Source organism: Bombus pyrosoma, linkage group LG6, assembly GCF_014825855.1.
Source record: "Bombus pyrosoma isolate SC7728 linkage group LG6, ASM1482585v1, whole genome shotgun sequence".
Lineage (NCBI taxonomy): Eukaryota > Metazoa > Arthropoda > Insecta > Hymenoptera > Apidae > Bombus > Bombus pyrosoma.
In genome coordinates, this window is record NC_057775.1 from 3,808,072 (window position 1) to 3,821,511 (window position 13,440).

General features: G+C 42.2%; 1 protein-coding gene across 16 annotated transcripts in view; it reads left to right on the plus strand.

Moving 5' to 3' along the window:
* The window catches only part of LOC122568136, a 187,620-nt gene extending 174,565 nt beyond the window's left edge, over nt 1-13,055 (plus strand). For 11 of the 16 annotated variants that reach the window (XM_043727523.1, XM_043727530.1, XM_043727515.1 and 8 more), the window contains 15 exons: nt 1,602-1,694; nt 2,002-2,238; nt 3,226-3,306; nt 3,918-4,067; nt 4,611-4,631; nt 4,776-5,043; nt 5,208-5,603; nt 5,703-5,843; nt 5,922-6,112; nt 6,339-6,572; nt 7,116-7,601; nt 7,816-7,998; nt 8,082-8,184; nt 8,282-8,416; nt 9,217-13,055. In XM_043727523.1, the coding sequence (XP_043583458.1) occupies nt 1,602-1,694; nt 2,002-2,238; nt 3,226-3,306; nt 3,918-4,067; nt 4,611-4,631; nt 4,776-5,043; nt 5,208-5,603; nt 5,703-5,843; nt 5,922-6,112; nt 6,339-6,572; nt 7,116-7,601; nt 7,816-7,998; nt 8,082-8,184; nt 8,282-8,416; nt 9,217-9,329 (2,832 nt within the window). In that variant the 3' untranslated portion in view covers nt 9,330-13,055. Of the gene's footprint in view, nt 1-1,601; nt 1,695-2,001; nt 2,239-3,225; nt 3,307-3,917; nt 4,068-4,610; nt 4,632-4,775; nt 5,044-5,207; nt 5,604-5,702; nt 5,844-5,921; nt 6,113-6,338; nt 6,573-7,115; nt 7,602-7,815; nt 7,999-8,081; nt 8,185-8,281; nt 8,417-8,879; nt 8,956-9,216 lie in introns of all 16 variants that reach the window. The other 5 variants (XR_006316988.1, XM_043727516.1, XM_043727525.1 and 2 more) reach the window with 5 other exon arrangements.
* Nucleotides 13,056-13,440: the final 385 nt, after the last annotated feature.

The following is a 13,440-nucleotide window of genomic DNA, read 5'->3' on the forward strand; positions in this document are numbered from 1 at the left end:
GATCGGTGGCGTCGTGGCTGGTGTCATTTTTCTCTCTCCGACCTCGCGATAGGCTTCCTTCCGTAGCCAAGAACCGCTTTCGAGAAAAATTGTTCTCACAGAAGGAGATTTTAGTCGTTACGCGATAAAATTAGAATTCGGTAACGTAATAAGAAAAATAAAGCGACGGAAGAAGCTCCTGCGATTTGAACAACATTCTCGCAAACGATTCTCGTTAGTTTAAACAATTTTTCATGCATCATAATCGTCGAGTTTCGATTTTACCAAGGATTTTTTTACAAGAATTTAGAAGCATTCGGGAGAAACTTCCTGAAAAGTTTTTGGAGATTCTCGACGATTCAAACGGAGACGGATGTTTTCACGAGGACCATCCGATAGAGATGGTCGCGATCGAGAATCCTGTTGTACGCGCGAAAAATGCCGCGGAGCATGGCGAAGAACCGGTTTCAAGGACACGTTTCGAGAGAACGTCATTAGGATTGGAACTTTCTTCGAGAAAAAAATTCCGACCAGGCTTTGTTCTCTGATGTGGCGTGTGTCTCGTTTTTTAGCGTGCCTTCTCAACGCGGATAGTCGATGTCTATAGTAGAATGTCGTATGAAATTTTGCCTTCTCGCGCGTTCTCCCGACGTTCTCGTCTACCTGCATGTACTTTGATAAATGGTCCCTTTCCGCTTATGATCGCGTTTTCGGACGCAGAAAGTACGCCAACCTCTCCTCTCTGACGTTCGCCGTTCGCCTCGCATCGAGAACGTTGTTGGTGTATTGGTTGCCCGCCACAAACCGTATTACGTTTCCGCGCTGACCCTGACGAACGACTCGACCGTTTCCTTTTTCGCGATTCGCACGCCCTTGGGGCGTATTCAAAGTTCGAACGCGCTCAAACTCTCGTGTTATCCCGTTTTTTTCGCTGTTGCCTCTTTGTTGGCGATGCTACGCGTTGCGAATGTTAGGTAAATTCGAAGAGACGCGCAGTGAAGCTGAAACGTGTTTCCGATCCCCGCGTCGCGTCGTGCTAGTTTACGTTCAAGTTTAGCATACGCTGTAGCATAGTCCGTGTTTCGTGGGTTTGGTATGGCTCGCTCGGTGAAAGTAAATTTATCCATGTGTTGAGCACAGTGTGCGAACATACGTTTCGCAGATTCTGCTTTAAACGTCTCCTTTGATCGTCTACAGATTACGCGAGCTTGTGTATCATTCTGTAAAAATACCGATATTCTCTGTCGTTTTTTTTTTCTCTCGTGACTTTTCGGTTTCGATTTTGCAAACCTTTGCACTTTTTTTAATGCGTTTACGTTCCTTCTTTGATTTCCAAGCTTTTCTTCTCGGATCGCAAGAAAGCAGGATCAAAGTTTCTTCGTAAAATAATGAAAACATGCGAACGTTTCTTCAAGTAAAGTACTAATTACACGAGTGATCGCAAACTGAGTGTCGGCCTTCCTCGCATTGTTGATCAAATATCGCGACTGCGTCAGCAAAACAGAATGCGCTGTCCGCAAGACACGAGCGTGCACCATTAGGCGAAAAGACCCATAGACACTGCGAAGCGTGGAAATTTGCCAGGTGTCACATTTAAAGTGGCATTCTTCTGTGACCCGCAGGCTAGATTGGCAGAGCTCGATACTCCGCGACGATTGGAGAACCTTCAGAAACTCGAGGAACTAAAGAAGCATCTGATGGATCTCGAAAAGCAGGTAAAACTCGCTTTCCACTTTTTCCCCCGATATCTCTATCGACCAAGCAAAAACTCGTGAATTTTTATCATCGGTAACGAGCCGATCCGACTAACGTTCGCTGAAAATTTCTATTCGAAAGACGCAAGTTGCGCGATAAATTAACAAAACGAAATTCATTCTCCGCCCGATTCTCTGGTGCTTGATTATTCCGTTCGAGTCGTCGAGGGCCGAGTTTTTCGAGCGTAACCTGAGCTAATTGAGAAACTTGGAAGCAAGGCGATCGAAGCTCGTAAATTCAATGGATCTGGTATATTTTGTCACAAAGTACGAGAAGGGCAAGCCGCTAGTGAACCTCGTGGACAACATGGTGAAGTTGGGCTCCCTCTACAATCGCAACACTGCCAATGGGACCAACATCTTCTCGGGTTCTCGACACGACCTAGCACACGACAATTCGAGGGATCATCGTCTGGAATTCAATCAGAAGGTGCAGGAGCAACGTTTGCTAGCCGAGGAACGTAGAGATTGGGACCGATTGAGTCCCGATCACGGACAATTACAGGTATCGATTTCCCTCAATTGTTTAGATGACATGGCACGCGTATAAACGCGTCGTTTAATTTAGTTAGCCAAAGTATCGGTGAAACGAGAATCTGTCCACGTGAAATACTGTTCGCGCTTGATTTAATAATCGAGGCATGGAAAGTACTGTTCTAAACTTGAAAATACAAGTTTCGTAAAGCGTCGCGAGGACCTTCGCGTGCAAAAATACTTGAGTCAACGCCTCGTGTCTATCGCAACCCTGGCTTACGCTCGGTGAAGAAGAACGCGAACACCCGACGACGAGAACCCGCGTTTCCTTGGCTCAGCTCGCATTGCTAACCGCGTTTCCTGCTTCGTAACAAATAGCACGAAAGAAACGGCGTCTCGGTGTTGTGGGAAAATTTGCTCTCTGGAGAAAATAGCAGAAATGTCGAAAGCAAAGGTAGAGTTTAGCCGACAGAGGTGAGCAATGAAAGATCGACAGAAACAGGAGATTTCGTCGGAAGTATATCGAGAATTATTTGCCCCTTTGTATCCGCACGGCGTAATAAATACTTGCTTTCCAAGCATTCCGCAACGGACGCGCGCGTGCATTTTGCTCAAATTGCGTTACGAGAGAAAACGTCGCGATAAATACGAATTACACAGCGCAAAGTCCCATAACGGTGCATAATACCAACGTGAAAATCAGAGAGGTAAAGTAGGAGACGACGTGGGTTGAAAAAACGCGCGGGAAAATTACGAACCCGACATCGAATACAGTTAACGTTTGTTGCACGCAGTTGGCTGCGTGTGACGAGACGTTACATTAAAAATCGCGGTTACACGTAGGTACGCAGGCGCGCGTTTTTCTTGTATCTTTCCTTTTCGACGATCCGCGATTACGACACGGTGTCCATAGCTCATTGTAGCGGAATCGTAATTCCGGTTGAAACGCGACTCCTTGGTCGCTCGACTGGAAAGCAAAACTTCAAGGTTAACTCACCACGTCGCTTCTGTGTCGTAGGCCAAGGTGCAGCAGCTCTACAAACTGGATCGCCTGCTTCAGGAGGAATCCGGAACGCTTCACAGTCTTCAGCAAGACAAGGCGAGTAACGCGATCATCTCCGATCTGCTACCGTGAAAACGCGCCCGACCTTCTCCGCTTTCCTTTCTTCCATTCGTTTTCAAACTTTTCTTTGACGGATCGTTATTTCACGTTTTCGAATCGTCGTGGACGGAACGCCGCGTCACACCGCCGAACTTTCTATAGTATCCGACGAGCGTTGTGTATATCAGACGTGATATACCGTTCGAATTGAAGCCATAGCGCGCATCGTGCGACGGTGAACGTACAGCGTACAGTGGAACGCGTGTTGCGTTTAATAGCGGAACCGCGGGAAGAGATTATCCGACGCAGAATCGTACAAAAAAAAATTGTAAATTATCCGCCATGCCTAGATCCGAGAAAGATTTGATCGTAGAGTGAGAAGAGAAGCGCTACGTAAAAATGTTGGTATACAAATATTTAGATACATCTGTCAACGGCGATATCTGCAAGATGAAAAAAGACATTCCATCGAATCCAATTCGAATCGAATTCCATCGATGAATTATTTTTATCCTGCTATCTGGTGGTTTTCCAGTAGTTATTATCTTCGAGTCGGTCGGGCGAAATCAGTTTTCCAGCGTATTGAACCTTTTCGATTTCGATTACAGGAGATTCTGGAAAAAGCTCTAGGTGGTCTCCGACATAAACTACAGGGCAGCAGGAGCAATTTGGTGGAAGCAGAGAGATACAGGAAGCAGCAGCTCCTTCTGGAAAAAGAGCTGAGCAGAGTGAGAGTGTTGCTGGCACACAACTCCAAGGTACGAACTTCGAAGCGTTCTGTAGGGTCTTGGAATCGCGGCTTGTCCTCGATCAGCGAAGATCAGGTTAGAAGGAAGGAAAATTAACGGAGAAAAAGTTGAACGTAAAATAGACGCCGCCGACCTGATTCGTCCGTTCGGGAAACAAAAAAGGAAGGTTGCTATCGGGCACAATTTTTAAGTTTCAACGGCAGACGCTACTTGATCGCGAATAGTTTCGACAGATTCCCACGCACGGTGAAACTTTAATCGGTTTTATGCGAATTTCCATTCGACGACAGAGGTAGCGGATTCAATCGGGAAGTTTTCTTTCGCCGGAATAAATTCCGGCGATCTATTCTTCGGAGAACGGGAAGTTGCCCGTGGTTTCCGCCCCGTGAAAAGTAATCAGGGTTTCTCCGTTTCGCATTTTCGAAGAAAGCCCGACGAATTGGACGCTGGTCTTTTACTATGTAGAAGTAGAGGAATAGCGAGCACGCATCGCGCGCTTCGTTCTCCAAGGGACTGATTTGCCTGATTTAATCGTCGATTCGTTGTTTCCAGGTAAAGCCGGTATTCTTCCAGGTAAATCGATCAAAACACAGAAATAGATAAATTTCCGTTTCGTTGACCGTTCTGTTCGCATTTTCGTTCTCGACGAAACTTTTAGCTTCTTAACTCTGTTCGTGTAAAGGCAACGAATAATCTTCCCGTATCTTTGCCTTTCAGAAACTCGAGGAAACGGTCGCGGAAAATGCGAGATTGGAACAAGACCTGGTGGTGCTGCGACAGAAGCTCCAAGCATCGAGGAGGTATGCAGGAAATATGACTAGAGACACTTCGGCCACGACTGGTCCTCTCGAAGCAGAGTTGAGAAGAGTTCAACAATTGGTCGGAGATCTACAGAGACAACGAAAGGAATTGAGCATTCAAGTTAGACAATTAACGGAAAAGTCTCACAGTCTGGTGCAACAGATTCGACCGCAACCTACTTCTGGTAAGCCAAATAGCCGTTGTTTTTCCAAAGTACGAAGATCGTTTGAAATGTCGAATGTAGAAGAACGTTGAAAGCGTGGCATAGCCTGCGTTTGAAAATAACAAGAACCAAAGTATATCGCGAAACGAGGTAAATGAAATTTCGTTCTTACGTTACTAACGCAGCTCCTCAAGTGCACCAACCAAAGAAGCGAACGCAAAACTCTTGGTTGGAGACCGATCTTGATTCTGGGATAACTTTGGACCACGGTTTGGATTCGCCATCGAGCCCTGCGCTGTCCTCGTCGCCTCGTGGCAAGCAGAACGGTGGACCGTATCCGCATTTCAGCTCACCGACGCAGATCAAAGACTCGTCCCCCACGAATCGTCAGCAGACAAACCTACAATCGTACCCTCAGTCGCCGCAGAATCATATTTCCTCGCTTTCCCCTCAGTTACGAGAACAGATTCAACAACATCAGTTGAAGCAACAGCTTCTAAAGGATCAAATGCAGGGAAAAGGAAGCCTGATGCAAGCGAACGTTTCTCCGTTATACGTCAACACGGAGTCTAGAATTCACGGTAAGCACAAAATATATATAATCTTAACCTAACGGCTTTTGGCAAAAAATCGTCCATCGTCATCGTCCATCAATCGTATAATACATTCAACTGATTCAGAGAACAACAGACAAGATGAAAATTTGACTAATGGTACAATTCCTCCACCGGAGTACGTTCCACCTCCTCCGCCGCCACCCTTGGCCGAAGAAACGTTACTGAACGATAATTACAGACAAAACGAGGACAACAAGTTCGCCGGTAAGTGAAGCAATAACGCAAAACTAACAGACCTTAACGCAACAGCGATTGGTGTTTCGCGATAATAACGTTTTCAAGGCTTAATCCACAACCGTGAGAAACAAGAGATTAAGACCGTGCGAATCGTGAAACGGGAATCGGAAAGACGGCAAAGAGATCGAGGAGACAGAACTGGAAACATTGGAATTCCATTAACGAACGGGCTTCAAGCGCCTGGAGGTGCCAAGAGATTGTGCGACGATGATTTAGAAGGATCTCAGAAATTCGAGGTAATTTCTTCGACTTTTCTGCGATTCTATTTACTGCGTTCGATTGATATAATTTATATTCACCGTAGTAAGATATTTCTGTATCTCATCGTGCTATAGGTAACGATTAAAGAAAGACTTTCTGTCAATTTATTTCGAGCCTGAGTAGCGGGCAACTTTGACAAACGATCGACGATGTCGCAGCTTTGATTTTATTTTGCTCTATTTTCGATCGATTTATTCTTAGAAGGCTCAATTGGGAAAGGTGGTAGAAGAGTCGCCGATGATTCACGCCCAAAGCACAGTCCAGCTGACGGATTTGGACGACGTGCAGTTCCAAAGAAGCATGTCCTTACCGAGAGGTTTCGGCGGACAGCGGCAACAGCAGCCCGAGATTCATCAGGTTCCGGTAGTGCCTCCTCCCAGAAGCGACAGCATGCACGCTTTGAGAACCATGCTGGCTAGACGAAATAAAGTCAGGGTAAGTTAACGACGCGTTACCGACTTCTTCCTATTCGCGTTTTTTTGATACGGATATGTCAATTAACCGACCAACTAATAAGATTTATTCCTCATTACCTTTCCTCGATAAATCTTTCGTCGTGCTAATAATATATTTTCTGTTTTCGTACGATCTAATCTATGTATACTAAACTTTCTTTTTTTTTTTTTTTGCATGCCACTTGCAATTATTCGATGTTTTTGACGTACAAAATCTAAAACGCGAATCACCAAATTTTACTTGTTTCGTCGTAATATTTCTGTATTCCTATTTTGGGACAGAGACGAAAGTCTAATAAAATTTGCTACAAGATTTCGCATTCAGCGCATCGGCGTACGTAACACCGGGACACAGTATCACCAGAGTACCAGCATCAACTACGTATCGGATACATATGATTTCATACATTTTCGTCATTTTTTTCTGTTTTCGTTGGTTTCGCCCTTCACCCCTCCGTGATGCCTTATTTTGTTCGGCCCTCGCTTCGTCACCCTCCGTTATCCTGCTTGCCGATCAACGCAGTTCGAAACTCAAGACGGAAGCTCGGACAGTACTCTGTCGCCGTATACGGAGAGCCTCGCTTCGAGCTCGCACGTGCCTATGAGCTCGCCGAATTACTCGACCAGTCCGTCCTATAGCCCCAGCCAGCAGAATTATCCGATCAAAGCGAACCATCATCAGCCGCCGTACTACCCACCGTACAGACACTACGAGAATCCATTGAGAAACGAAAGCATCCCGGAGCCGGTGAGTCCGGAATTGTTGTCACCGACGAACCTCGAGGGCCAGGACAGAACGTTCGGTTCGTCGTTGAACGTGAACGCGTCGAACTCGCCACAATTGTCGCCCATTTTCAAGAGCGAGGCGGCGAAACAGATCATCAAGGAGATGACGGAGAAAAAGATCGAGGGGCCGAGGCGCAGGCAAATTCCCCGCGAGAAAAGACGACACTATACCGTGTCCAGTAGCAAACCCATTCTCGATCTAGAAGACACCTTCTCGAAGATGGTATCGTTTCTTTTTGTATTTTATGTTTTCATATTTCTCCTCGTTGCATTCCTCTTTCACGTGCATTCGTATAATTTCCTTTTTCTTTTCCTTTGTTGATTCCGTTTTTGTCATACCTTCGTTTTGTCATTTCTTTGGCGTCGTTTTGTCGTGTTGCGTGTGTCGTCCAAGTAAAGCGCGCGGTCGATATAGAAGCGTTTTTGATGTTCCCTAGGGAATGGGAAGAGCCAGAGATGATCTTGATATGGAACGAGCGCTCAGGCCGAGGATCAACGCACCGGACGTCGTAAGATCGACTTTGAGTCACAAAGAGCTGAAGTACAACGAGAGTACCATCGATCAGCTGCTAGGAACGCCCAACAAGATCGTAATCCCTGAAAGATATATCCCTGAACAGGTGAGAAACTTGCGAAAGTAAATACAGTTTGTACGCTATTGGTATCGATGCTTTGGTATAACGTTGAAACAATCGCGTTCCAGACGCCAGAATTAACTGCGGAGGAACAAGAGCAACGATTGAAGAAAGCCGAAGCGATAAGAAAGATGCTGTCGGAAACAACCGTGACTGCGCCAGATGGAAGCGGTATGCATCCGTTTTAACGATAAATTAGTTTTTAAGTTACTAAAAGATCGCAAATATTAAACGGTCATGCGAATCGTTATCTCGTTATCTCTTTCAGACGATAATATCAATATCGAGCAATCAGACAGCTTGAAGAGAAAAGTAGTGGAAGAGAAACGGCAAAGAGAGCACATTTTGCAACTGAATCAAATTTTGGCCAAGCAAGTCATGGAAAAGAGCAAGATGGTGGCGGGTACGTGGCAGTTTGTTACAGATGAATAGTTTATTGGTTTGATTTATTCCGCTTGTATCTAATATATAGCGACTAGTGGTGTGACAGCATGACCAATGTTTAGGTAGACTTTCGTGCCTTCTGCTATTTCCTAGTGCGGAAGGCTTACGCTTATTCGATTCGTTCGTTGTATATTTTATAACGGAAACGGACGAATATCGTCACCTATCGATCGAAATGAATTGCTTATTTTTATCGGCAACTAGCGATAGTATTTAGACTCGGGATACTTAATTGTTTAAGAATTTGACAGTTCCGTACATAAGATGTTGGAAATGTTTTTCATTGGCATGCGCCGTCATGAATATTTTTATTTCGACTATATAATTAATTTGCTCGTTGAAAGCCTTATCGACGCGAGATATACGTACATCGTTGTGTCATATGTAGTGAGCGTTGTTTGGATTGTTTGTGCTGTGTATAGGTAACCAGGCACACTGACTGACATGCTTCCTCCATCTTCCCATATAGGACACGCACATCATATTATCGTTTCTCAGGTTTGTTTATATTTTTCTTTCATCTTCTTCTTCATTTTTTTTTTTCTACATTACTACCCTTCATACATCCTTTCCTCGATTAATTTCCATTCTCCTCAGTAATCTTACTTGATATGGAACGTTCGTTGGAAAAGTAAATTAATCGTTCGAAAATCTTGAAGAAATTTCTATATACAAATACAAATACATAAACCTCGAGTTTAAAAAATCCTATTGCGAGTTTTTCACATTGATTTGACATTAACTTCTCCACTTTAACAGTGAAAGCATTGGCCACTCTTCCTTTGAAGACCGAATCGAGCTTAGAAGACGAGGATCTCTCGCCCGTAACGCCATTACCGCTCTATCAGCAAAGAGAGAATTATTACTCGTAAGGCGATCAAGGTCGTTATTGTCCCTCGGACATAGCTGTCAAATACAGGTCCTTTTAGCACAAAAGAGAAAACTCTACTGCCAGCCCGGAACAACAGAGAAACAAACATCTTTCCTCGTGTAACGTTTTATCAAATTTCATAACAGACGACTGACTCGTCTGACACTTGCTATTACGATTATATAAAAGGTAAAGAAAACGATGTTGTTTTTTTTTTTTTTATTTGCGTGAATATTGTACATAATCATGGATTAAATAAACCGATAATAAATAGCTGTTCTCTGGATCGTCGATAAGGACTAACAGTATAATGAGTGTCGAACAGAATTAGGTGAATGATATTTATAGAAGAAAATAGTAAATATTCGAATGATTATTTCAATTCTTTATCTAATTTTTTATTACATGTTCTTTTTTCTAATGGATTTTTGTTTGATTTTGTTTATAGTAAGTATCGTTTGATTTAATCGACTAACGAAAAATAATTTGTATTTGCTATTTTCTTACTTGAAGCGTTTTATCGTTTAATCGTGACATCGAGACAGGATGGTTTCAAGTTTCGATGCGCCTAAGACTTTAACTGTCGTCCATTCTTGGATTACCGAATCTGCATTAAGAATACATACTTCTGTTCCACGGTTTCGCGAGATGTTTGTATTCAAAGAATGCTTCTATTCGTATTTATACATTTTTTAACGATAAATACACGAAACATATAAAATTCCGTCGTCGTAAAATTAAAGACTAATTACGAAACCTATATTCTATAATCGTAAATGTTGCTCCAACGTAAAACGTTCTAGTAATAAATATTCTGATGCCATCTTGCTTGACGCCATTCTGGCTCGATGTTTACTCTTCTATCCGAAGAGAATGCTTCCACGAGTTTCTATCACTAGCAATAATAATAAATTAAGGAACGATCGCACAATGCGACTCATTTAACGAATGACTGTAATCGAATTCCTTTAATTCGTGCGAATGCCATTAGTTAGAGAAAGAGAATCGAGTATAGGGATAAAATAAATACCCACTCGGAGGTATAGTTAATCAGAGAGTTCGGCTAATTATAAACAGCTGGAAGAATCAAGTACACTTTATATCTCGCCTTTATTTCTCGTGCTATCTCGCGAAAAATTTATATATTGCAATCTTGTCAAACTATAAATTCCTCCGAGTATTACCATTCTTACGTAATTTCATTTTCTTCTTTTATCAAATCTATCCTTTTACAAGTTTTTCGTTAATACAGATGAAAATGAAATGAAAGCTTTATACGCGTATATGGATCGAATTCAGTGAAATTTGTCCGTTACGCAAAGTCGTGCTTTCACGGATACTTCTTCAAGTTTACATTTACGTTACAGTAACGTTAATCAACAACAAGTAATTTATTGTATCTGTACATATTGCAACGAGTTCGGGAATCATCGGTTTAAGTCATCCGCGAATTTACGTAAGAGAAACGAGCATATTAGCGATAAGGTAAAAAGAATAAGGTAAAATTTAAGGTTGAATTTACGGTAGATGCTACGAGCGGCGCAACATAGTTAAACATTAATAAAGATCGCTATAAGTAACGATCGCATTGAACTGACTGAGACTAGAGTGGATTTATAGTGTGAAACACCGATCGAGGGTATATGAAATTTTAAATAAGTTGTTCGAACATCTCTCTGTGTGCTTTACGCTTTGTTATTAACGTGCGAGATATGATCGAGTCATTGCAGTGAAACGTTTATTATCAACGTTATCGTCACGTAACAATGTACAGCAATTGTATAAGTAGATGAATTAACGGTTGTTTCAATCAAAAATAATGTAAGACGTTACAGATTAAACAACATATTTCTTAATAACAGAGTGATCTATAAACAACTGATTGATTTCCATTGTCAATAACTTTTAAACAAAATAAAAACAATAGTCTTTTAATACAAGTCATTAATACAATTTATTAATACCCGGGAATTCTGTACAGAAGATGATTCTATTATCCAGATTCTATTATCTATTGTACAGAGATACAATCGGAATGTCCATTTTCCGTCAGGCTTAAGAAAGTCTTAAAGTAAGAACTTTAAAGCAATCATGAAAGATTAATTTAATAATCTTTAGTAATCTAGTAAAAAATGAAATAAAATATCTAAATGACTCGTCTTAACAGACCATTAATTCCTTTAATCGTACCATTCTAAACGTATATTATATGTCGCGTTTCTGATAAATAAGAGAACGATGCTTGATGCAACATTCTGATTATTTCCTGCAAGTTCGATCGGTATTTTCATTCGTAGATCTGCTCCAACTTCGACGCGATCAAACGCATGGATTTATACGACACACGAATCACTCGAACACTCGCCATTCTATTCGATACTTTTCTTACCAACTTCTTCATACGGATGCATACGTTTGACCGACGTTGAATCGTCTGTAATTTAAGCAACGTGTAACATATACATCTGTACGTTTTAGAGGCGTCCTGTAACATCGTTCTTCGTTCTACGTGAATCGTTTACGCCGCTTTTGACGTTTCCAAGCAGCGTGTATTATATTTTTCTGAGGTCGATTCTCGTGTTTGTCACCCGAGATTGTCCAACGTATTGTCCAACAATAAGAAAAAAAGGACGACCTCGAACGTGCGACTAGATAAGTTCCATAAAAGTGTCTAGCATCGTATCCATTCAATGGACATCGATTGCCAACGTGTATTTCGATGGAAATTTAATAATCGAAACTTAATTCTTTGAAGCGGGAATTGAATTCGTTAATATTATTTTAATCAAAGACATAATAAATACATAAGACATAAATGAAAACATAAATGACAAAGTCTTTGTAACATAGCAGAAAATGGTAAGCAACGCTTCAAAGGACTAAGAAGGAAGGAAGAAGGCAGCGTTGAGACGCGAAGCGTCGCAAAATCGTGCTAGTGTTTCTAAACTATGTTGTACGGTTGCAATCTGTTAAAATGCTTAGACAATTGGGAACGACGAGAGCGTTCGAGCGAAATCGGAGAGTGCCAAATTACACTCGCAAAAGCAGATCGATCGCGAAACGCGGCAACTGCTCGTCAATTAAACGAGGAAGAATAAAAGAAGCGAAAACCAGCGAGACTAACGCGCAGCACAAACGATTAAATCTAAGGATCTCCCCTCGACGACTGTCAACCCCGAGAATGGTATCTCGCTAATCACGCTAATTAATGGTAGAAATGCGTTACTATTATCGAGAACTCTTCGGTCCACAGGCATCGACATTAGGAATAGTTTTTTACGATACGATGATCCGTGTACGACGTAGAATATACGGTGAAACCAACGATCGAATCGCGATCGCTCCTTCGGGACGCGAATAGGTCGAGAGAAAAAGAGCTTAGCTCGTAAAGAGTAGCCCTATCAGGCAATCGGTACCATCGTGCCCTTTTTAAGAACGTTCCTCTGTGGATGGAGTACAATTCCAGCGCGAATCATCGCGGACGTTGAAGGCAAAGGTTCGGGGAAAAAAGGACGATACGTTCGTTCATCGCTGCAAACTCCTCGTTCGACGTCCGATCGGTCCATGGTACCTGAGAAACCAGCGACGGGCTGGTTTCTGCGGTTGCCACTGCGCCAGGCGGACTGTTAAAGCGATGTAAACACCGAAACGCTATTGTAAAAGGAAACTACTGTGGAAACAGGAACTGTTATTGTTACACGAATAAAATAAAATCCATATTACATGAGCTGAGATTCTTCTTCTACCTTCTACGTACGATTCGCTCGAAACCTTGACTCAAGCGTTCGTTGTATCTTATTTCAGGTACTTTTGAAACAAGTACAACGTTCCAGGCACGAGTTTATTTCGAAGAAAAGATTTAGTTTGTTTTCGATTGCATTCAACTTTGCCGTCGGCTTATTTTCTTCAAATAATGAGATATGAAATTAATAAAATTGCTACGCGTTAATATATCGCGGACGTGTAAAACACGTTTAGAAACAAAATCCTATAACGAATTAATGTGCAAATGATAACGAAAATTTCAATTTTGAGACAAGTATCTCTCGACGAATTATTGTGTAATTACGATATCATACAAGTAACAGAAAACTTGAACAGGAAATGAGATG